Source organism: Euprymna scolopes, chromosome 4 (genome assembly GCF_053919585.1).
Source record: "Euprymna scolopes isolate OS-2025 chromosome 4, ASM5391958v1, whole genome shotgun sequence".
Taxonomy (NCBI): Eukaryota; Metazoa; Mollusca; class Cephalopoda; order Sepiida; family Sepiolidae; genus Euprymna; species Euprymna scolopes.
In genome coordinates this window covers 32,927,997-32,954,010 of record NC_136485.1, presented here as the reverse complement: position 1 = coordinate 32,954,010, position 26,014 = coordinate 32,927,997, and the positions used below count along the sequence as shown (strand labels likewise).

Here is a 26,014-nt window from a genome sequence, read left to right as displayed (position 1 = left end):
AGATATTCTACTTGATTCATATTTGCATAATATTTGCGTTAAAAGTAAATAGTAAACGCAAAATGGTTTCTATATACATTTATGTATACGTATATACTTTGGTTTACCAAATTTTGCCTACAAAACTCCTCCTAAAGTTTTTTTGTCTACAGGCATGGAACTTCATATATAAGGTAGTTGGATCCATGCGGAACTTTATATTTGGGTTTTAGCCCGGAAAAATCGATGCAAAAGTGTGAAAATTAAAAAAAAAAGAAGAAATTTGCCAGGTGAAGGTCGAACGCCGGAATTTCGAATGCAGAACGTAGTAGCTATTGGTTCATGCTTTAATTTTTAGCCTTGCAATAAAAATGGTTTTATAACCCAGTCATTGACGACAGAGGCAAAATAAACATTTTAGTATTGACCAGACACCTTCTTTCTTTTACTTCGGTAATCTCTCACCGGTGTGTCAACGTACACACACACACACACACACACACACACACACACACACACACATATATATATATATATATATATATATATATATATAGAGAGAGAGAGATGTAGAGAACTGAGCAATTTAGCCTGCTGAAACAAATAAACAGTAAGATGTACAAAACAATGACAGTCTGAATATAGACTTTATATATATATATGTATGTATATATATATATATATATATACATATATACATATATATATATATACATACTTATATATATACACACATATATATATATATATATATACATATATATATATATATTAATACTAACAAAATGTAAATATTCATCATTTATTTTCTATTTATTGTCGGATATTCTGGTAGGATATGAGCTAAATACCAGTCTGCAGGCTCAAAGCTGTTAACTTTGTGACTGGGATCCAATCCTTCGATCAGAAGTAATTATCATTGCCTCAACTAAATATTGCTAAGCATAAAACAAATAGCTATGCGTTACGCTAATTAGTAGCAAGCGAAACAATTTATGATAGCGCTAACCCGACAAAAGAGGTACATTTATATAGTAGGTATCCACTTCCAGACTGCTAGCTCTACAAGAGTTCTCTACTTCGGCTTGATGCGCACTGATTCCCAGTCAGGGTTTGTTCCGTAAACCATCTAGTTAATAGTCGACAGATCCAAGCACTGGCTGATTAATGGAATCGACATCCGCAAATCATGAAATGTCAATTTATTTTGATCGGTGCTTTTTAAGTGCCTGACTTGTTTATTTATTTATTTATTTACAAACAGCAAAGATGCTGAGTTTAAAAAATAACTTTTTGTATATATAATGCCCACAAATTATTTATGCTAAAATATTCCCTTGGCTTTCAGATCGTGTTATGTTTAAAACAATCAATATCAATATTCTCATTAACTTATTTTTTTTTCTATTCGATCACCATGTCAGGCATCTGTTAATGAAAATATCACTGTATACTCTCAGCCTCTATCTTGGATGTTGTTTGATTCACGGCATGTTTTTGTTATACATGTATCACTTTGTCTTCTGTCACGAATTTTCTCTGTCAGTTATCAGTCAAAGCAGATTAGAATAATAATAATCATAGAGATTGTCGTAACATCTCTGCATATATATGAGTGAGTAAAAGATGGACATAAAATGAGAAAGTGAACATATAACAAACGGAAAAACAACTTTTCGATTTTGTCTTTATTTAATTCAATATAACTGGTTTTGCAAACTCATATTCTGACTCAAACCCAATGAGTAAACGACGCACACACACTAACACACACACATACACACACACACATATATATATATATGTGTGTGTGTGTGTGTCTGTGTGTGTGTCTGTGTGTGTTATATGAGAAGAGGACATACTATAGTAATTAGATGGATAAGTTTGAAAATGATCTTTGGAAAATTGTAAGAATCGAACTCAGAAAGCAAAGTTTGAAAGATAATAGCCATTCAATTTAGGAATGCAGCGATTGTTTATTCTTTAAGAAATAACTGAATATAAAATATGTCAGTTAAAAGAATGGACAACACGAGTTTAGAAATAATGATTAACAAAATAGGTTTAAAACGATACAATTCAATTTTGTTTAACGGAGGCGTGTAGGTGCATGTGCAAGCGCACATGTAATTTTAAAACAAAGGGGGTAACATTTAGGAATTTCTTTTGTTTACCCAAATGCTTGTTTTGACATATTATGTGGAATCCACGTGAATGGATCACCTGGCGAGACACGTCTTTGATATCATAAATAAAAAGAAGTCCCAATATAGTAACACATGGTTCGAAGTTAGAAAGACACACAGTCAGAGAGTGACTGAAAGGCGAAGTGGGGAAAGTTAGGCCATGTAATCCTAATAGTTTGTGTATCTGATTCATCAATCAACCAGATATTCGAATAAAAAATCATCATCAAGATTTGTAAACTTGTCTTGAAGGGGCTAAATTTTGCTGCTTATTGGAGGTATATGTGCATGAATGCTATTAGTCCATCATAGCACATTCCATTAAGTTCTTGTAAAACATGTACAACCATGAAACATCAAAGTGATTATTTGAACTTTGCTGATAGTGTGCGACCTATTTATTTGAGACTCTTTTAATAATAATATATTAGTGGCAGACTCGCCAGCCCCAATGTGGCAAAACTATTCAATACAAGGTGATACATGGGATACTCTCAAGTGTGAGTAATTTTTATGCACAGTAATATATATATATATATATATATATATATATATATATATATATATATACATGTGTGTGTGAACTTTTAATTGTTCCTGATGATTACCAAGTCATATATATTAGCTTTGATCTCACTACTATGTATTATGTCCAATACAATCATCGATATAGTGGGGGTTCTCTAATAGTAAGTACATAATCCGCATGACGTAAATTATCGTATTTAAGCGTATCTTACGACGGATCATGCCGGGCGGTCTGTTATATATATATATATATATATATATATATATATATATATATATATATATATATATATATACACTGTGTGTCTATGTTTTGTTTGCATGTGGTCCATGTATACGCACTTTTAGGATTGTTATTGCAGATTTGATAATCGTATATAATTCAACAATTTAGATATAAAAGCCCAGAATATTGTGGACACTGAAATAATAAAAGATAACGAACGCGAGTTTTAAGGCGTATTACGTCACAAGACAAACAATTCACGGAAACGTCCACTCACAAAAAAAGCGCACCAACTTAAAAGCCTACACAGACCTAGAATCATTTCGGAAATTTCTTTCCGTCTGGAGTTACTGTATATCAAGCTGAAACATTCCAATATATATATATATATATATATATATATATATATATATATATATATATATAGAGAGAGAGAGAGAGAGAGAGAGAGAGAGAGAAAGAGAGAGAGAGCGCATCAGCGAATTCCAAATAGAAGGGAGAATTATATATTTGTTGTAGGGTGGTCTCTTCTATTCCGCAAAACTTATGTTTCACAAAGTAAATGCTTCTAGTGTTTTTTTTATTTCGTAATTTCAAGGGAAGCTCTTCGACTGATCTCCAATGGTTGGCCCGCGCCCTTCTACATCATATATATCTAGATCTGGCTTTGCTACAATGACGAAAAGAACATTGCTAATTCCCGCTAATGTAATTTCTATAGCCAACGCTTTTATGCAAATATTTCTCGGTACCGAGGAACTGCTTCCTTGTTTACAATTTTGTCGTCTGTAAATTTACTCTCATAAATTATTATGATAAACTACTAATGAGTAGGGCTAGGACAACAGCATATTCTTTTCGCTGTTTTTTACTTTCGGGTGTGTAGCCGGTGAGGTCTTATTTCTTTGATATAGAGTTATGTGGTCCTCAGTTGATTAACTAACTGTGTCAGATATAAACTCAAGAGTCCAAACAATCTGTTGTCATAGCCCTAGTAATGAGTCATCAAAGTAACTCATGCTTTTAGTCAATGTTAGTACTCGTATATTATTCTCCATCTCTAACTATTTCTTACCTTTTATCTTCGAGAAGCTCTTAGCCTTTTTATATAAATCAAATATTAAATTAATCAAATATTAAATTAATCAAATATTTTCTATGGATTAGTCATTCAGTGTTAAACATAAGCACATTTTAGCTTCAGTAAAAAGATACTCCTACAATACAATGGATATAAATCTTTCTCTCTCCCTTTCCTTCTCTCTCTACATATATTATTATTGTTATTATTATTATTATTATTATTAATATTATAAGAGAGAGAAAGAGAGCAATAGGATTTTGTTTATTTCATATTGAATAGTATCGTCTCAATCATTTCAAATTATGAATACCAATTAGGTTGCGAAGCGATTTATATTCTTAGTACACTACCTCTTCACACCCGGGCTAGGCCGGATATCCCCGCTAGATATATATATATATATATATATATATATATATATATATATATATATATGTATATATATATATATATAGGAACGTTTATTTTCTTACATTTTTCTTGTTTATTTGGAGACTGGTGTAGTAGACGCGAAAGTGAGAGTAACTACTCCTCCATTTTCTTCTCTTAAATACACATGAAAAAAATCAAACTGGATTAAATATACAAACTTTGTTACTTGCTATTAAGGTAAAGGAAATATTGAAAACTATAACTATTCTTTCATATATAATAATATATGAAATTTGTTTTTAATGTCAACTTTATTAGACTTGAAACATTTTCATTACAGTTTAGTGAAACATTGTCATAATTGGATTAAACTATTTTGCAAAAGAGTTTTTTAATTATTAACAGTTGACTGAAGGACTAACATAATTTTAAAGCCTTAAATTTTTTTTTCATTATTTAGAATGAAAAATCCTTTTTCAATGGTGCACTTTACGACATTCAAGTTCGTCAATTTCACAGGAGAGTATCTCTATCGATGAAAATGAAACAATAACCCACATACAAAATCCCTTTCGACGCAAATGGAATACTTAATTTTAAATTCAATTTCGAAAAGCAACGTACACACGTACGCGCGCACACACACACACACACACACACACACACAAACACGCACACACACACACACAAACACGCACACACACATATATATGTAATTATGTACATTAATTTAACTCTGACAAAAAAGTGTTTATAATATGAGAGCTAAACATGAAACATATATTACATGTTTATTTAGACAATTTTTATTCTGCCTATTTCTAAACACATATTAAAACATATGTGAAAACTAGATTAAAGATACTTTCAAGAAATGGTCCTCTCTGAACTTCTGCATCAAGTCAAATTAAAGTTTTAAAACTCTAAATATGTATCCTCAATGCACGGACATACATAATGCATACGTACATGTACACAAAAGTACATACATACATACATAAACACACACTCACACATATATATTTATATATAGGCATAGTCATCCACATACAGTACTGTTTTGCTGTTTCACAGCTCATCAGTGCGGTTAGACAAGCAACTACTTCAAGCCAGGATCGAAACCCGACCACCCAAATGGCTGTCGGAGCTTCTAACCGTTGCGCTATTCGATTGCTGCTATGAGGACAATGAATTAACAATGGTTTTACATTGTCCAAATACCTAAGCTCAATTTGTTTACCCAAAGAGCATCGCTTAATACGCTAATGGAAATTTGTATGTCACTTCCCAATATGCTAAACCTAAGATAGAGAACATTATAGTCATCCACACACAGTACTGTTATATATATATATATATATATATATATACATATATATATATATATATATATATATATATATATATATATTATATATATATATATATATATATATATATATTTGGCAACGGCGCAATACACGCTTTCCTTATTTTGTGCTTTTAATATTCAGATAACAGGAACGATGACAGACAAGCAAGAATCTGTTTTCTATTTCCATTCTATCAAACACTTAGTGTTGGCAAGTTTTTAACATTGTTGTAACGTTACATCAAATGATTCTAGTCTTTTCTAGAGCGATTTCTAATATACGGGGTGCCTCACTAGTCACGCATTAGTTAGAATTAGTAATAACTTTAACATTTAATTTTTTTTCTATTCACTTTTCAAAATTTTGCATTGAAAATTGATCATGGGAAAATTTAGCAATGACCAAAGAACCTTTATTTCGAAAACAAAGCTTTATTTCGAAAACAAAGCTTTATTTCGAAAACGAAGCTTTACTTCGAAAACGATCCTTTACTTCGAAAACGAAGCTTTATTTCGGGAATCGTCGTTACATAATCTTGACTTCAAATTCCTATTGTCAGTATTATAATGTGAGAAACTTCCCAATCAGAGAACAATTGATCGTTCTGTGAACCAGTTTCGGTAGCAGGGCTCAGCCACTGATCTTCCACGAATTGCAAGATCACGTTCATTAAGTACAGCTGAAAATGTAGCACTCGTAGGGTACAGTACTGCTGAAATCAAGGAAACTTCTACTGGAAGACGAGCCACTCAGATTAGGATGTCCAGAAGGTCACTTTAAAAAATTCTAAGAAAATTACATCCGTTTCCATACAAAATTGAAATTGTGCAGACATTGCAACCCATATATTTGCAATCTCGCTCAACTCTGCTTGGCCTTCGGGTCAAGATAAAAATGTAGTATCTGTTCTTCAGATGCTGCACTTCAATTTCTTGTTCTCTGTCCGTGGAGGAGAACTCCTTCACGACTGAGACAATTTTTATTTTTGTTCCTTTTCTCCATGTTAAAAAACGACCCTGGTGTCTAACTCTGTCCCGTGGGGAGGCATTGTAAATAGAAACTCTCAGGAATTAGCTTGCGAACAAAATGAGTTCATCCATAAGCTGATAATAAGCAACATACCACATTCGGGGTTCTTGAATAAGCAAAACTGTCGAATATGGGCAATTGAAAATCCAAGAACCATTCATCAGCATAAATTGCATCCAATAAAATGTACTATATAGTGTGGTGTTACCTCGGAAAGAGTGATAGGTCCTTATTTCTTCGAAAACGAAGAAAGTGATGCGGTAATAGTAACTGCACAGCGCTATCAGCAAATGATTGAACGTTTTTTTAGGCCAGCTATTCAGGACAATCCGGAAACATGATTCCAACAAGATCGAGCGACTCCCTTACCTGTCCGTCAAAATATGGCGCTCGTTTGGGTATTGTTTGGCGAGCGCTTAACTAGACTTCACGTTCACCGGATTGGACGCCCCTGACTTTTTCCTTTAGGATTATCTTAAAGAAAGGCTTTTTGTGAAGAATCCAAAAACAATTATGTATATATATATATATATATATATATATATATATATATATTCTGAACATACATATAAATATATATATAAGCGAGATGAGCCATTATTGAAAATCCATGGATTAAGGAAATAAACATAACCCCTTCTATATATTCCTTTTGTCAAACAATAAATTCTTAATGCGAATATATGTGTCTATATGTAGCTTTTTCTTCAGAATTTGAATTTTAACCACCAAACTTATAAATATATATATACATATTTATATATGTAAGTTAAACGTCTATAGCAGTAACATCAATCCGCCTATTAGCTTACATATAACAATAACACCTCAAAAGTGACACCGTGTATTTAATTTAAATGTATTAAATTAAATACGTTTAATTTTACTACAAGGAGGCAGATGTAAATGTCATAAAAATGTTCAAATTGTATAAGGTAATCTAAATTACTTCCTACGCATATAACACAATCCAAAAGTAAGGTTTGGAATCGATGTGTTTTTACTAATATTAGAAATACTGTGTTTAGTTTAGTCATAGAAGTAATAACAGACGGAATATTAGCATATAATTGTAATTAAAAGCAGATCAATATATATTTTGTGGCTAAGATTTCTTCCAAAATCAGTAGCATTTGGCGTTACCCAACCTGGCAAAAAACGATGAATACATATTGAAGTTCAGATTTTTTTAAAGTGAGTTAAGATTGCTTGCATCATTTAGAGTACTCAGGCTTATGTTCTCATCTTGCGTGTTATTTAAATAGGTTTCTATCGATGTAACCTTCCACCTTCTCCAGGTGTATAAATCGCCATATTTTGTAAAGGGTTCCCTTTTTTCTTTTACTAAGCATGTCACTCTCATTCTACACTTCTGAGGTTCTAGTTAAAAGTGATTTAAAAAATGTTAATTAAAATATCAAGCAAAACATTAGGTGATATTATTTCTAAATTAATTATAATAAGAATGAGGGGCTAAAGTTTAATTTGTTTAAACAATTGTAGAAATTACGAAATAATATTGATAAATGATTCTAACAAGATTAATGCATATATAACGGGTTTATGTTTTTATAATAGTTGTTGGTCCGAATGTTTTGTTGGGAAGAGACATAATATGCAAGTTTTAGGTTGTTTGGTTTTTAATACTGACATGGGAGTGTTTTTTTCAAGGGAGTCACCACTTGTCAAGGACTGAATGCCATTCGAGGATAAAGGTTAATAATTGACATGTAGTCAGTGAAATGCCAATGCAGTGATTTTTAGTTGTGGAAATTTAGTAGAATTTGGTTCAAAGGAAACGGTTTAACAAGTATTTGTTTACATTGCACTTGAATACGACCATGTTATAGTCAGCTGGAAAGCAGGCCATCGATACAAAAATCTACAGACAGGCAGTTTGAGGAAATACGCTGTATTCATGGAATTTGGTTTAGACTTAGACACACATAGAGAGTGGGGGAAATTGTTGACAGTAGTTGTAGGTTGATTGGTGTTTGCGGTGAATGTTTTACAGGGAGTATATGAATAGAAGCTCAATCGATCATCTACAATGGAAATAACGATAGAGCAAATATTGACTTGGAACATCTCTTCCGTGAGAAAGTGATGCTGGAAGAGGAAATGTGCATCTACTTCTCTGTGCGTTTTTTTCAATACTTTATTATTTTTGCTGTGGTAATATGATCATAACCTTTAAATCAAATGCTATGCGAAATATTGAAATCAGATATATTCTCCTTTTGGCATTGACATCGAAAATATCAAAAAGTGATCTGATATTCAGGTGATCTAATAAAATGACGTGTTACTCACATATCCAAGTTGGAGTCGTTTTTACATTCTTTTATTCTTTCCAAGGTCAGAATATTCCCCCAGAACAGTCCCCTCATGATTTTAGTTGCAGACCATCATCAACAAAATGAAGTAATCCTTATTTATATTTCTGAATATTTGAGATAAGTTTTGGTTATTTGTATATTTTATCAACGTTTTAGTAAATGCAACCTCCAATCTTGTTCAAGTTTATCTTACCTACCTCGAGCATCTTTCTGTCGGATTTTACACTAAAATACAATTGTGAATTACTTAGATCCTCTACTCAGTCATTAATGACTGAAAGAGAGTATGCTTCCCTTGTAGATATAAACGGTCCCGTTCAAAATTCCGTGCAATTTCCAGAGTTCAGCAGAAAGATTTCAATTTTCAACAGACATCTTCCAGAGTTCGTCAAGATACTCATAGAAGACTGTCTGATGTTACATCTATTAAAACATTGTGAAAATAACATAATATCATAACAGTATGTTTGGAAAATAACATAATATCATAACAGTATGTTTGGAAAATAACATAATATCATAACAGTATGTTTTGAAAATAACATAATATCATAACAGTATGTTTGGAAAATAACATAATATCATAACAGTATGTTTGGAAAATAATATAATATCATAACAGTATGTTTGGAAAATAACATAATATCATAACAGTATGTTTGGAAAATAACATAATATCATAACAGTATGTTTGGAAAATAACATAATATCATAACAGTATGTTTGGAAAATAACATAATATCATAACAGTATGTTTTGAAAATAACATAATATCATAACAGTATGTTTTGAAAATAACATAATATCATAACAGTATGTTTTGAAAATAACATAATATCATAACAGTATGTTTTGAAAATAACATAATATCATAACAGTATGTTTTGAAAATAACATAATATCATAAAAGTATGTTTGGAAAATAACATAATATCATAACAGTATGTTTGGAAAATAACATAATATCATAACAGTATGTTTGGAAAATAACATAATATTATAACAGTATGTTTGGAAAATAAGAAAATATCATAACAGTATGTTTGGAAAATAACATAATATCATAACAGTATGTTTGGAAAATAACATAATATCATAACAGTATGTTTGGAAAATAACATAATATTATAACAGTATGTTTGGAAAATAAGAAAATATCATAACAGTATGTTTGGAAAATAACATAATATCATAACAGTATGTTTGGAAAATAACATAATATTATAACAGTATGTTTGGAAAATAACAAAATATTATAACAGTATGTTTGGAAAATAAGAAAATATCATAACAGTATTCCAAAAAATACACAAAATACAAATGCTGTTTACTTCTCTGTTATTCATGCATTATATTCGCATTTATTTTCACACATAAAAGTTACGATTATGTTAGAAACTTAACTTGTATTAGAAACAGTCTCTGTGTTAGAGTATATATTATTTAGTACTCGCTGAGTTGCCGATTCCTGCTTGATAATAGGCATTTGATAAATAAAACACCTTAATCTCACTAAGTGGAGTTTAACCTATTATTATGTGGTGAACACAAGCCAGAACGGTTTTACAATGCAAACACTATCTTGAGAGTTTTAAATATTGCAAATCGCAGACTCTGATCTAATTTTTCAAAGATTTTATGAATATATACTGCAGCAATAAAACTTTGCGCAAATAAAACTTATACAAGTGAATAACGTGTAGAAAGTTTGGACGTCATTCAAGGAATTAGAAATTATTTACAATTGATCAAATGCTTCAAATCGACAGAAGTTTTCGGCATTTACTCAAAGTTTAACCATCATAAAAATGAGACAAGTTAACTAGAGACCAATTTAATGCTTTCAACGTCAATGACGACACTTGTTGACTAACGCACAGATGTCAACTTACTACCGGCTAAATTAAGCTACAACTGGTAGGCGTAAGTCTATTCTTATGTAATTTAGAGTTTTTTGATGTCTCTTTTATCAGTTACTAGCGCGGAGGCGGCGCCCGATTTTGCCCGGTCGTAAAATACGGTTAAATATGATATTTTAATTTGTTCAGATTTCGTATATATTATTATATAGTCGTAATTTCCAAAGTAAAAAAAAAGAGTAAGTTGCCATTAACTAGAATCGAAACTGAAACATAAATTGTAGCATTCCAAGCTGGTGACGTTACCACCGTACCAACGGGATACGCATTACGCATATGAACTGATTAAAAATAAAAAAATTAAGAATAAACAAAGACGAATGTAGAAAATGTACTACGTTTTTTTTTTTTCAATTCTGACATCAATATTTTATTTCTATTTTAATCGGCTAAAGAGCCATAAAAAAGTCGGTGTATTCAATAATTTGATGCCCCTACTGCCGGTCTGTGACTTTTAATTTTGGAAGAGATAGAGTTTGAAAATATGGAGACAGACAAACAGACAGACAAAAATTCCATCTTTCATATATTAAACAAGCGGATGGGGCGCCCGGCACTGCCCGGTTGTAAAATACACTTGATTATTTTTTAATTCGTCAAAATTTCCTATTATTATAGAGTCGTGATTTCTCAAAACTAAAAAAAAAAGGAATAGCATTTTGGTGACATCAGATATTATTGAAAGTGAAAGCCAAACTTCAGCATTTGAAGCTGGCGACGTTACCACTGTACCAATATGTCACGCATATAGATGATTAAAAATTAAAGATTTAAAATACACCAAGACGAATGTACAAAATGTATAGCAATATTTTCAATTTTGACTCATTTTAACCCTTAAAAAACTATTTAAATCGGCTAAAGACTCATGAAAGAGCGGTCTATAAATAATTAATCAAGGAGGCTCTAAGCGCCGCTCTGCATCTATTAGTTTCGGAGGAGATCGAGTTTGAAAATATGGAGACAATGTTCAACGAGCGAGATCAGAGACAACAAGTCTCCCCAGATTTCCAGTACTCTCCATCTCTTTCGATGACAGGTTCAAATGAATTCGCATTATCGCAACAGGCGCTTACCATTGATTTCTCGCCAGCACCAGCCATTTGTCTCTACTGGAATTTCAGTGTCAATAAGCCTCCCTAAGGTCTTAGTTCTATTGGTACTTGTCCTTCGGAGGTCTGCTCAGTGCTCTCTCTTCGGGTTTTCCATCCTTCAGGACCCTTTTCAATTAGCATAATTCTTTTTTTCTTTAGGGTCGGCGGTAATTGAGTAATTGGAGGCAGCGGGGAGGAGGCAGTGAGCTTACATGTATGCATTATTATTGGTTCCATGTGTTTTTCTCTGCAGCATCTCCTCTGGGCCGCGCATGTTGCTCGTGTGTTTTAGGGATTTTTTTAAAAATATTTCAGCTGTTTCCATTATTGTTATTCGTTGTATCTTTCCTGCCATTCATCTGATTCCAATTCACCCAATCTTTTTTTCAGGGGTTTTTCGGGATTGTCAGATTGTTCCTACTATTATAGGAACCATCTTGATTTTTCATCATCCTTATGCCTCTCAGCTTTCTGGCTAGCTCTGTGTATTTGCATTGTATCTCATTTTCTTTGATATTTATCCTGTGGTCAGCTGGAACAGCAAAGTCAACGATTTGGCAGGCTTTTTTTTCTTTTTTTATTTCTTATTTGTTGTTCTTCTTTTTCTTCTTACTGTTATTATTTTTCACTTACTAGAGTGTTCAGACAGGCTACAATCAAAGAATTCTCTTTGAGAACAATTTGTATTGGTTTCGAGAGTCTTAGGGGTAACAGGTCCTATCAGATTTTCAGTACTCCTCTCTTTCTATACCATTTGCAAATTAATTTACGTGATCATAACAAACATTGATCCCTTTTATTTTACATGGAGTTCACCACTTATCCAGGCCTAATGACCACTCAGGGATAAGGGTTATTGTGTGTACAGTAATCAAAGGGATAGTGTAGCAATAGTAGTGGAGAATTGGTGAGGTGTCATTACTTAGAGGGGGCGGTTCATTAGGAATTTGTTTGTGTTGGACTTGAAGACATCCAGGTTGAAGTCGGGAGGGAAACAGGTAAGCGGAACAGAGTTCCACAGGCGTGCAGTTCTAAGAAAGAAGCTTTGTTCATGGTATCTACGCTTTGATTTAGGCACAAATAGGGAGTGTGGAAAGTTATTGACGGTGGTTTCAGCTAGTCAGGTGTTTTTTGAGAAAGATTGGCGAGGGGGGGCCAGAGAATGGAGCTCAGACGAGCACCTGCCATGGAAATAACGATAGAACAATGACCGGCTCGCTACGTCTCTTCTGTGGGAGAGAGGTTGCAGGGTAGAGAAAAGGGCATCCCCCACCAAGCCAGGGAGTCTATTTTGTACTCCGTCAAGGCAGGATAGGCTGTTTTTTGCAGCCCCCGCCCAGATGTGGCAGCAATACTCCATCTTTGGGCGTACTTGGCGCTTATATAGATAGAGAATTGCATCATTAGTGAGATATCTTCTGGAGCGGTAGAAGGATCCCACCATTTTCCCAGCGACCTTGGCTACAGTCTTGATGTAGGTGTTCCATTTAAGATCAGGTGTAAAGGTCAAACCCAGGAGCTTATCAAATCCTGGGGCCTCCCTTAGACGAGAGTCATCCATTTCAATTGATACCAGATGGGGATCAGAGCGTTTATGATGTAGAGATAGGAGCTTGGTCTTAGATGCAGTAAAGGTAACCAGCCACCTCTTTCCCCACTGTACCACGCGCTCAAGATCAGAGGAGAGATAATCAGAGAGAACATCATCATTTACGGCCTTTGATATGTTGCTATAGATGGTCGTGCCATCAGCATAGATGTCAACGAAAGATTTTAGTGTGTGTTTTGGGAGATCATTGATGTAGATCAGGAAGAGAGTTGGGCCTTGCTTTCTTGTTGGTAGCGGCCTCTCATCTTCACTAGATTTTGAGTGGCTATCCGCCTCCGCCAATGCCCAGTCGTCTTCGCACTCATCCGATGGAGGTCTTGATAGTGCTTTCCTTCCTTGGGCTTTTCAATTCTCCTTGACCCTTCAACTATTTGGGACTCTGGCAGTCGTGCTGACACCAGTTTTTGGGTGAGAGGAATAGGAATTACTTTTTGTTCACTTCTTCTGCAGTTTCTATATTCCCTTTGCATTATCTCAGTATTCTCATCAATTCCATTTTTTCTTAGTCTTTTTGAGATTATTATTATTATTATTATTATTATTATTATTATTATTATTACAACTAACGTGGAAGCTGTTAAGCGGAAAAGATGCCGGTAAAAATCTTGAGAGATACCAAGGATCAACTAATGATTGATAAGGCAGAAGAATAGAAATTTGAGTGTAGCATGGATTGATTACAGACAAGCTTACGACATGGTTCCTCATTCATGAATCAGTGAAACACAATCGATGATGAAGGTTGATGGGAATGTTATGGGGCTTTTGAAGACAAGTAAATCTCAATGGAAAACGGTGCTGAGAGCAAACAGGGAGGTGCTTGGGCAGGTTGGCATTAAACGTGGAATATTCAGAGATATTTATTATCTCCACTTCTTTTTGTAATGATAATGATGCCATCGAGAACCATCTTGACGAGAGAGAAGCTGGGGTATAAGTTTGGATGTGGTGGCAGACTCCTCGAGTATCTACTGTTTATGGATGATTTGAGGATATTCGGTAGAAAAGAAAAGGAAATGGAGAAACAGTTAGAGCTCGTCGGGACATTCTCGGAAGACATCGGTGCGGAGATGGGGATTAGTAAATGTCCGGTACTGGTGATGAAAACCGGAGTAAAGTTTTATTCGAATGGAATAGTGCTGCCAAATGGAGAAATTGTGAAAGAAATAGAAAATACAGGGTATAAGTATTTGGGAATGCTGGAGGATGTAGGCATCATGGATATCAAAACAAGAAAAGTTTAAGCAATGTTTGGTATATTCCACACTCGAAGTAGTGTAGCGAGGCTGTATCAAAAGAGGTGGAAGATGATTGTAAATGTAAAAGATTGCGTTAGAACTGGGGGGATGTTGTTGAAGAAGCATGTGGGTAAAAGTGAGGAGTGGATGCTCAAGGTTGTGACTGATGAAGTAGGACTATGTGATACCAAGGCTGAGTATGTGAAAGTATGAACAGAGAAAAAATGAACGGAAAGTTGTTCCAGGATATAGCAGATGTGGCTGATGAAAGATCATAGCGATGGCTTAGAGCTGGGTATCTGGATAAGAGTACTGAAGGTATTGTTTGTGCAGCACAAGAGCATGCATTTGGAACACGACTGTTCAAAAAAGTGGTTCAATGGAAAGGAAGTTGCTGCAGAATGGCTAATTTGTGGTACGGCCAGAGAGTCAATTGCGCACTTTGCCGCAGGGTGTAGCAGATTGGCCCAGAGAGGGTATCGCAAAAGACAAGATCGCATGGTACTCCGAATATATTGGAGGGTATGTAAGAAGGTTGGGGTGAAATGTGTTGGAAAGTGGTTTGAGGAGGTGCCTGATGAAGTGAGGATGGAAATGTAGAGGTATGGTGGCATAAAAGTGTCATAACGACCAAGAAATTAGAACATAATCGTCCGGATTTGGTCGTCATTGACAAGGTCTCAAAAACTGGCAAATTATAGGCTTCTCAGTACCCTGGAACAGGAATGTGAGAGAGAAGGACAATGAGCAGTGGATCAACTATGCTCCATTGGCCTTGGAGATATAACGAGGTTAAAACACAAATAATCCAGGGCGTAGTTGGGACACTAGGAGTAGTATCAAGTCGCCTGGAAAGACAATTGCAGACTACGAGTCCTGCATATTTTAGGCGGTCTTCAGACCTGCTTTTGTATGTATCACCAACGTCCTTAGGAAAACCCTTGATCTTTGAAGGCCCTGGTTTTGAGCCGGGATTGAGGAAAATCCTCTGGAAATAAATCCCAGCTATTTTCAGGGAGACGTTGATAAACGCACTCAGAATGATTACTACTACGATTAATATAAATTCATAATATTCTCGAATTTTGATGTTTTTACTGGGAGTTTCTTCAGGTTAAATTCATTTTGACTTTAAACATGCAAGATGCATCTTATAACTTTCGCCCCTATTAATAGGCAATTTTTTAAACAAAAGCAAGAGAACTTCCTAAACCATTTACATAACCTCTCCTCTTGATACCAGAATGCGATAGGAAGACCATGAAAAATAAATATCAATACCTGAAATGGATATCAATTAGACTACGGAAATGTGAAGATTTCAATATGAGTCCAGTTGTAATTGCAACGCTTGGACCATACAGCAAACCCACAATAATAGATTGCCGCGACAATTTCCCTTCCAATTTTGGAAAACGGCTTGCTTGTTAGGAACAACATAAGCTTGACTGTTTACAGTCAAAGGAATTGACCTGATGTTCAAGGAAAATAAATATCATAGGAAACTCATACAAAAAGTAGAGACAACTATGAAAACATATAACAATGAGACTTATTGTCACTGAGACTCTAGGGATCACCACAGATTATTATCAAATAAAAATTGGAAGCAGGGAGATAGCTGAGAAGAAACAACATATACCAATGCTAAAAACGGCTAAACTATTAGGTTGGTTCAAGAATAAAGTCGTTTTTGAGATTTAATTAAAAATATTAAAACTCTTTTCATAATAAACTTTATTAATTGGAATGAGAACCGTTAGAATCGACGCATGTTTGCCAACGATAAATATGTTTATTTATCACCTTAGCATAGAAATCTGGAGTTCTGGAAGCGGTGAAGTTATTGGAGACCGATTCAGCATCACCTCGGCCTTTGAAGCATTTTACGCTAAGAAAGTTATCTAGAGTCTTAAAAAAGTGATAATTGGTGGACAAGAGGACCGGTGAATATGGCGGATGAAATAAAGTCTCGTACCCCAATTTGTTCACCTTCTGCAGGGTCAGTTATACCACATGCTGACGAGCGTTAGATGGAGGAGAATTGGTCCCTTTATATTGACCAATCTCGGGCTTCTAGTGCATTTCGTCAATTTGTCGGCAGTACTCCTCCGCCGTAATCGTTTGGCCCCCATATTCGAGAAACTGTGATGGATGAGATTATCCGCAGATCACTAAACAGTCACTATAACCTTTTTTTGGTGCAATTTCGGGTTTGGAAAGTGTTTTTGAGTTTCTCCGGCATCCAAACACTGTGCCGAACGACGTCGGTTGTCGTAGAGAATCCACTTCTCATCACACGTCACAATCCGCTCGAGAAATTGGTCGTTTTTGTTGCGCAGAAGGAGCGTAAAAGACACCTCAAGACGACGATTTGTTTTATTATCATTTAATTCATGTGGCACCCAGTTATCCAACTGTTTTAACTTCCTTATTTGCTTTAAATGGCGAACGACTGCTGAGTGATCGACCTCGAGTTCAACAACAATTTCTCGTGTGGTTTTTCTGAGATCTGCTTCAATTAAGGCTTTCAAATGTTTTATATCAACCGCAGTCGGCTGGCTGCGACCGTCCTCATCTTTGAAGTTCTCGTCAACATTGCGAAAGTACTTGAACCACCTTTGTGTCGCAAGTTCGTTAGTGGTCCCTGGGCCAAACCCACAATTTATATCCCGAGCTGTCTCGGCAGCTTTTCGACCTAGTTTGAACTGGAACAAGAAAATCGTGCGGATTTTAATTTTATCCATGCTGTCAAAAAGCCTAAAAAATGAATGAAGAGATTGGTAACGGTAACAAATTACACGAAGAATGGTCTTCAAATTGATATGTAACAAGGCTATATATGTCAATGAATTAATTCAGAAATCCTATATAAAATATCATATGTGAGAAAACGATATTGTTTTTCTACCAACCTAATATTACCTGTTGAATGCAAAGACAAATACACATTAACTACAAATGCAAACCTGCCATGTAGAAATCAGAACAGGCGTAAAACAAAAATATAGAGAAACATCGCATGGAACTAAGACACCCACATGAATTGGTATCACACCAAATAGTCGAAAAGGATCGAGAATGATGGGAAGGTTGAGGAGATAAATCACTGACTAGACTCAGCTGGAATGAGTGAAAAAAAGAACTGAAACCTGGGCGAGGCTTATTACAACCTTAATTTTAGTATACAGCACCATTAACATACTAACATTTGCATCTTCAACATGTAGTTACTTAGTGCTAGTGGAAATCAGATTAATCATAAAAAAGCAAATTCTATTAAAAGTAGCGATAAATCAATGGTAAGCGATTGTTGTGATGATGCAAATTTATTTGTAAAGATGATGAAATGGGTGGACACCACTGGGAATCTGGGGAGACTCAGACACAGGAAACACCGACTGTTGTCAGTAAGCAACCGTCATCAGGGCCTCTGACTAGTGAGTAATAATAAACTAATTTTAATAAATCTATAAAAGTGAATGTAATTTTGTGTAATTTTCTTAATCAAATATTGCTATGCACGTTTTAAGCAAAATATAGAAATATGTAAGAAATAAGTAGTTTTCTTAATCCAAAATGGCGGAAATAAGTCCACGTTTTTTTTTATCAATTATGCTTTCTCGTGTTTAATTGACGTCTAATAGATAACTGATTCAGATGGTAAAATAGTACAATACTGATTATACGTTATTCTTTATACAAGGGTTTTCCCTCTAGTGTTCCTTAAGGGTATGGCTAGGGTTCTTATAAGGGATACTGAAAAAGCGGCTTTTTCAGTTTTTCAAACCTTTTTTTTTCATACCTTTATATATTTGCATAATGTTGAGAAAAAAAAGCAAAACAATTATAATAGTTACCGGAAATATATTTGCGGCATACATTTGGTAAAGTAAAAAAAAAACAACTGTGGCTTAGGAAGCAAACATAAAACTGTACATCAGCGAATCATATGAAATCAAGACATTATTGTTTGAATTATGAAAGAGAAATGAATCAGTAGGGCTGCAAAATATTTTATGTAAAGGTGCTTTGGAAGATCACTGTAACTGGAGGAGTTTCAGAAATGTGAAAAGTTCATAAACAGTACTGTAGACCGTAACGATCATTCATACACGTCATACACGTCAACGCATTAATTTGTTTAGCTATATAGGTACCGGATAAGAAACTGAAATCTACTTGCATTTTTAACCCCCCCCCCCAAAAAAAAAAGAAATATTCAGCGTATTAAAAAATAAAAGGCACACACAACAAATCATATTATCTAATATTTATCATACTATTTAACTAGCAGAAAGACTCGACGTGACCAAGATTTAACGAGGATCAACGAATGTTCAACACTCCCACATTTTTTATTGTCATCGAAATCGATGAAATGCCCATTTTCCAATCAACTCAACTGACTGTTCAAGTTGGGGACTCATCGCGGTGCAACGGGAGGACGTTTCACCCGCCTCTTCGAAGTGATTTAGTCCACAATACATTGTAGCCTACATTGCACTGTAGAGAACTTACTGTTGATTTTATAAAATTAATTTTTACATGTAATGGCTTGAATTAAAGTTAAAAATGTAAAAAGTCAAGTATCCTTGTTCAACATTCTCTAAACAGAAACATTGATTCGAACGCAACCCTGTCATATAAAAGAACCTACTGTTGATTTCATATGGCTAGCCTTACAGCATGTCTCATGATAATGGATGGAATTTAAGTTTAAAATGAAAATTCAAGTATCGTGATGCAATATTGCTTTACATAGAAACATTCATTTCGAAAAGCGCCCCTGTCATATCAAAGAGTCTGCTGTTGATTTTATATGTATTTGTGTTCGGCTTGTGTAGTATAGAAACATTCTCAGATGCACTTCAAAATCTCCCGTGCATTTTGTAACGTTTCCGCTAGATACACACAAAAGTATAGGAATAAATAAAATCCGAGTCTGCCTTTTTTGCTTCCTCAACCATTTTTTTTTTTTTAATTACCGTTATAATTGTTTCGACACCACTTAAAATGTCTCTTGTCATGCTCCATTTCGCCTGGTGTACACTTTTCTTCTCCCGCCCTCACGCCGGCTGTAGCTAATTTGCATATGCCATTTTTTTTTCACAGCTGCTGATATTATGATCGCGCTAAGAACATTATCAGGCACATAAAGTACCTTCGTATAAAATTTCATCAAATCGCTTCAGCCATTTTCCATACCAGACGACCGTACATACACACAGAGACAAGTTTTCCTTTATATAATAGACATTATCACATATGGCTGTAAATATAGATTCAAGCATTTAAATGAAATACTCATAAATTTATATTTATGTAACTTAAACAACTTTCATCTCAATTGGAAGAGAAGCCCTATAATATCTGTAATCGAAACTCTATGATCACTTTTATATAGAGATAATACTTGGTAGGCACGAAATCAACGCATAACAATAAAGAAAATGGCTGAAATATAAAGAAACTCGTTTGAATGCGGAGGCTAATACGCATGAGATACACGTGCTAACCAAATATATAAACAAGAAACTTCGTGCCTAAATTTGTTTTGTCTGTTGGAGATTTTACTTTTTTGAATGTTTTAATTTTATATTGGATTTTTTTAAATTGTAATGTTTTCTTTAAACGGAATAAATTAAATATAAAGAAACTGAAGTAGAAGAACAACACCAAGAAACACCACATGAAATCAAGGAAACTGAAATTACATAATTTCAAGACACCTCCCGCCAACAAAAATTGAAGTGTCCATCGATTGGCACCAAACGAAATAGTCGAAGAGGATCAAGGAGGATAGAGAGGAGGGAAAGCACTGACCAGAAGCGGCTGGATGAGTGAGAAGAGTACTACCATCTTATGGAGGTTTATTGTCACCCAAATTCCAGCAAGGACCAATGGCGCTACAAATTAAAAATCAATGGTAAACAGTTGATGCGATAACGGAAATTAATTAGGAAAGTTTATTAAAAAAAGGTGGTGAGTACTGTAAATCTTGTGAGGCTTGAAGTCACTCAGACTCCAGAGAACACCACAGATTTTTCTAAGAGAAATTTTTTATCATAGTCTAAGTGAAAACTCCTAGTGAGTAAATAATAATAATAATAATAATAATAATAATAATAATAATAATAATAATAATAACAACAGCAACAACAGAGAGTTGCATAGACAGGGGCTACGCTAAATATTTTTGAATAGGAAAGGAGTACAGACTGAGGAGAGAAAGCACTAACCAGACTTCCAATGAATGCGTGTAAAAGAGTTTGGACCCTGGGGTACCTTCTTTCATACCCAAATTTCAGTAAAGGCCAATAGTCTGTGTAAACGAAAACTCAATTGAAAACGGTTGTTGTGAAAATGCAAATTAATTTGCAAAGTTATTGAAAGAGGTGGAGAGGACCGGATAACTCGGGGATACTTGTTGTAACCGAATTTACCGAGAACATGATTAATTGTTTACAGAGAAAAATCACTGACGAAAGTTTGTGTAAATATACAAAATGAGTACAAATAATTTATACTCCTATAAGTTTTTTGTGTGAATTGATTTTCATATTAAAAAAACCCAATTTTCTATTGATTTAAAACACAACTTTATTATATATGAGTCGTGGAATTGCATTCCGTATCAAAAGATCTAGATAATTTGCATATTCTTTTAAACATTCATTTTAATTAATTCCTTATTATTTTTTTCGGTTTTCTCATGGGATTACCATCTTTAGTAAACTATTATGTTTCGTCCAAAACTGATTTAAAGGCTTGCTGCATGCCTGAATACTGTTTATGTAAAATGTTGCATGTTTAGACCCAAAATTGGCGAAATAGTTTGCTAGAGACTGCAAAGGTAAAGTCTTTTGAACTTTGATCTCTTGGCAGATAAATATTCGGCTAAAAATAAATAAAAAAAGCTTGTTCTCTGTTTGAATACATTTTATGTAAAATTTCAAATGTTTAGACCAAAAATTGGGTGAGTAATTTGGTAGGGACCGCAGAGTTCAATGTTTTATTTTTTTAAATTTGATCCCAATTCTGACGCCTTAAAACTTATTGTTTTTTGTTCAAATACAATTAAAAAGTTTAATCCATGTCTAAGTAAACTACGTCTAAAATTTCAAGTGTTTAGACCCACATTTCGTGGAGGAGTTTGCTTGAGTTTCAAAGGTCAAAACTTTGACGCCTTTACAGCTAAATTTCTGGCCGAAAACTGATTAAAAAGCATTTCCCAAAATCTCAATATCCCTTATGTCAAATCTCGAGTCTGTAGACTGAAAATTGACCGAGCAGTTTGGTAGGGAAATGTGCACACACGAACACACACACATATATATAAAGATAGATTATTTGACACAACAGAATAATTACAAAACACCATCACCTCAACATGTTAAGAATAGCTTGCTAAATAATAACGTTATTATTTCAGCACGCGAATCAAATATTGCACAAGTAACATTTTTTATATCAACAATTGTGAAGATTTCTAAGATATCTGAAAAAATCATTATGGGAGACAATATGAAATTAATCCTCTAAAATATTTGCGGGTATCAGAATCGGTATCGGAATCGGAAAATTTTTTTACCGATTTTCCAATGCCAAAACGATTCTTTTAAAAATATATTTTTTTTCATTTTGTTTAATGTTAAATCTTCCATTTCTGGTAATAATGATAAAATAATAAATATTTATTAATTTTAAACCAGCAGTGAAGCTAAAATCGATAGATTATCATCCAGGAGTATGTTTTTACGTTCCACACATTTAACATGTGTGTTTTATGGTAAGCGGAGAAAAATACAACTACACACACACACAGACACACACACACATATATATATATATATATATATATATATATATATATATATATATAGTTGGAGAGAGAGAGGGAGAGAGAGATAGAGAGAGAGAGATTTATAAAGAATCGGAATCGGAAATTCGGAAATTGTATTGGAATCTGTAATTTAGTACGGAATCGTAATTGTATCAGAATCGGGGAAATATTGGAATCGTCCCATCACTAATATATATATATATATATATATATATATATATATATGTGTGTGTGTGTGTATTAGTTCAAAGACTGTGTGTTTTCTTTAACGTTTCACATTTTCTCGGAAACTAGTAAAGCAATTTGGTCGTACTTTTGTATGGTTATTGTTATGATACAGTACAGCGAACTAAATATTATGGTATCCGTTCAAACCATTACAAGGGATTATTAAGGAATTATAGCGATTAGTCACCAAAATACGATAGTTACTCTATAACTTTTCCCGGGAACTTCTGGTCGATCTGTTTGAATTTTATATACACCATTGTGATGATAGGGTATAGCGGATTAAGTCTTCTGGTATTCGTCCAATGCACAGTTATGGATTAATATGGATTAGTTACAATATTACATTTACTCTACTTTCTAATTCAGCGGGCTATAACTAGTGATGGGATGATTCCAATATTTTAACGATTCCAATATAATTACCGATTCCGTGCTAAATTCTCGATTCTGATACAATTTTTAGTGCCAATTCCGATTCTTTATAAATCTCTAAATATATAAGTATAGAATCGTTATTTTCCCCGATTTCCGGAAAAACACATGATAAATATGCAAATATTTTTCTATTTGTGGAAAGTAATCTGTCGATTTTGGTTTTACTGGTATTTTATAATCAATAAATGTTTATTATTTTATCATTATTACCAGCAATGGAATAGTTTGCTTTAACAAAATCAAATGAATAAAGGCAATCAAAAGAATCGTTTTTGGCATCGGAAAATAGGTACCAATTTTTCCGATACCGATTTCGATCCTGCCAAATGTCCCAATTTTTCCGATTTCGATTAATCATGTCAACACTAGTTATAACATTGGCCCGTTTATAACGAGCTAAAAAGTTTAGTATAAAATATGAAACTGGAACTAACGTTTAATATGTGCGCACGCAGTTGCTCTTCTGCGTAGTTCTCACAGGATTGATTTATTGGTCAGAATAATCTTTTACCAAAATACGCTTGGTTGGTTCTTTTTGTTTTACGCCATATCAACCCTTTTCATGTTATTTTATGCCGAATCCAGTTATTTTGAAGAAAAAAATTTTAATAGAATATATTTGTTTTGTTTTCTATTTAACTAATAGTTGGGACTCTAACAGATACTAATACTACGTGTCAGAGTGGACCTGGGAGCAATGGTAATTAAAGGGTGGCTCCACACTCCCCAAAGCCCCCAAGCTGGAGCCTCACTATCGGATATAGTTTAAGGTCATACCCAGGACCAAAACAATAAGGACAACATTATATAATATATAAAAAGGTGCTAATGCACTTATTGATCCGCGCTATTTTTTAAATTGTATTTTCAAGTTTAATTAAAGTTTTATTATGTCTTTTTTTAAAAATCATATTGTCAAGTTAAATACAGAATAGCTACAAAACACCCTCCCCTCCCCATGTTAAGAATGGCTTTCTAAATAATAACGTTATTATTTCAGCACGGATCAATAAGTGGTCTCGTACCATAAAAAAAATACCGCATATTTTTTTTTTAATTCGAGAGATATTAAAAAAAAAAAAGACAATAATATTTAAGAGAAGTCGAACTTTCAAAATATGAACATTTATACGTCCGCGCTAAAAAAAAAAATAATTGTTTACTTACCGGTGCAACTGAAAAAAACTGCGTAGCAAAGTATTAAAGTTGTCACAGACATGCTTCTGGTAATAAATCGTTCGTATAAAAACAAAACTTTTTTTTTATATACAAAAGGAAGAAGTTCGTTTTGACCAAATCTCTTCGGGTGTTCGAATGTTTTGGAAGTTCTTTGACTGTGCGCGAAGCGAAGTGATAGCTTCGATATAATTCTAGTTAAAAACCGTTTAACGACAGAGTGAAAGGAAAAAAAGAGTTACGGCTTTAAGACCACATTTCTTCTTTTTATCATCTTTACTGTCTGTAGTTCTCGACCACCACAAGCAGGGTTAGATATACCGGCACATATCGCGGAGTGTATCCTTTGCCCTTCCGCGACTATATCCTTCTTACTGTGCGAATATGAGCGCGTAAATGTTTATGTATGTGATTTTTAAGTTGACAGAAAGAAAAGAAAGACGAAAAAAAAAGGAAAAGAGGAAGACAGAGCATGGGATTCTGCTTATGTCGGTACGTACATCTCATAGCATTTCCCTCTTACTTTCATTTCTGTTTTCCGGATCAATAGCCTTAAATAAACGAAACTCGAAGCTGTCCGAGGATGGGAGCGCGTCTATGTAAATCTATTAGCGAAGACAACATTTTCTTGTAATGGTTTCTTCTTTTTCTTTAAAATAAAAAAAAATAATTATAAAAAAAAAGGAAAAAAAAAACAACGTCTAAATATATTTATCTAGTGCAGACTCCACTAGCTACGGCGCATACGACTATTGGTACGATGACGCGAGAGGAAAAGTACTAAAGAAAAGTGAAGGAGAGAGAACAAGTGGGAGAGAGAGAGAGAGAGAGAGAGAGAGAGAGAGAGAGAGAGAGAGAGAAAGGGAGGGGTGTGAAATGGGGGAAACAGAAAGAAAGCTTTCATTATATATGATTATATATATGAAATGCGAACATGTCACTTAAACAGTTCCAAGTTTGTGTGATATTTGGTAAAAAGGCGAGTCAATTAGTGTGCGCGAAGAGGCTTGTTCATAATATTCTAGTGTGAGAGAAACGTGAACATATGTGCCTACATATTCACACCACATATACATCTCCACCTACCAAAATACAGACCCCCCATATATATATATATGTATTTGCATATATACATATATGTAAGCGTGTAATATATATATATTATAATTAAATAGTAATTATTCCTTTATACCTAAACACACTAGTATTTTATGCTTACGCAATCCTCAGTGTAAGATGAAAATACCTGCTTGTCGGTATTTTCGAACTCAGCCAGGAAGCCATCTTTGATTCCATTTGCTAAGCCTTTACCTCCCGGTCACCAAACAATTGCCACGAGAATAAAGTCATTAATAACTAATAAACGCACAA

General features: G+C 34.1%; 1 protein-coding gene across 2 annotated transcripts in view; it reads right to left on the bottom strand.

Annotated features, from left to right (window-relative positions):
- Nucleotides 1-25,417, bottom strand: part of LOC145266995 (opioid-binding protein/cell adhesion molecule homolog) — a 112,219-nt gene extending 86,802 nt beyond the window's left edge. The window contains exon 1 of one of the 2 annotated variants that reach the window (XM_080122884.1): nt 24,635-25,417. In XM_080122884.1, the coding sequence (XP_079979010.1) occupies nt 24,635-24,686 (52 nt within the window). In that variant the 5' untranslated portion in view covers nt 24,687-25,417. The remainder of the gene's footprint in view (nt 1-24,634) is intronic. The other variant, XM_080122894.1, reaches the window with a different exon arrangement.
- Between the last annotated feature and the right edge of the window lie 597 nt (nt 25,418-26,014).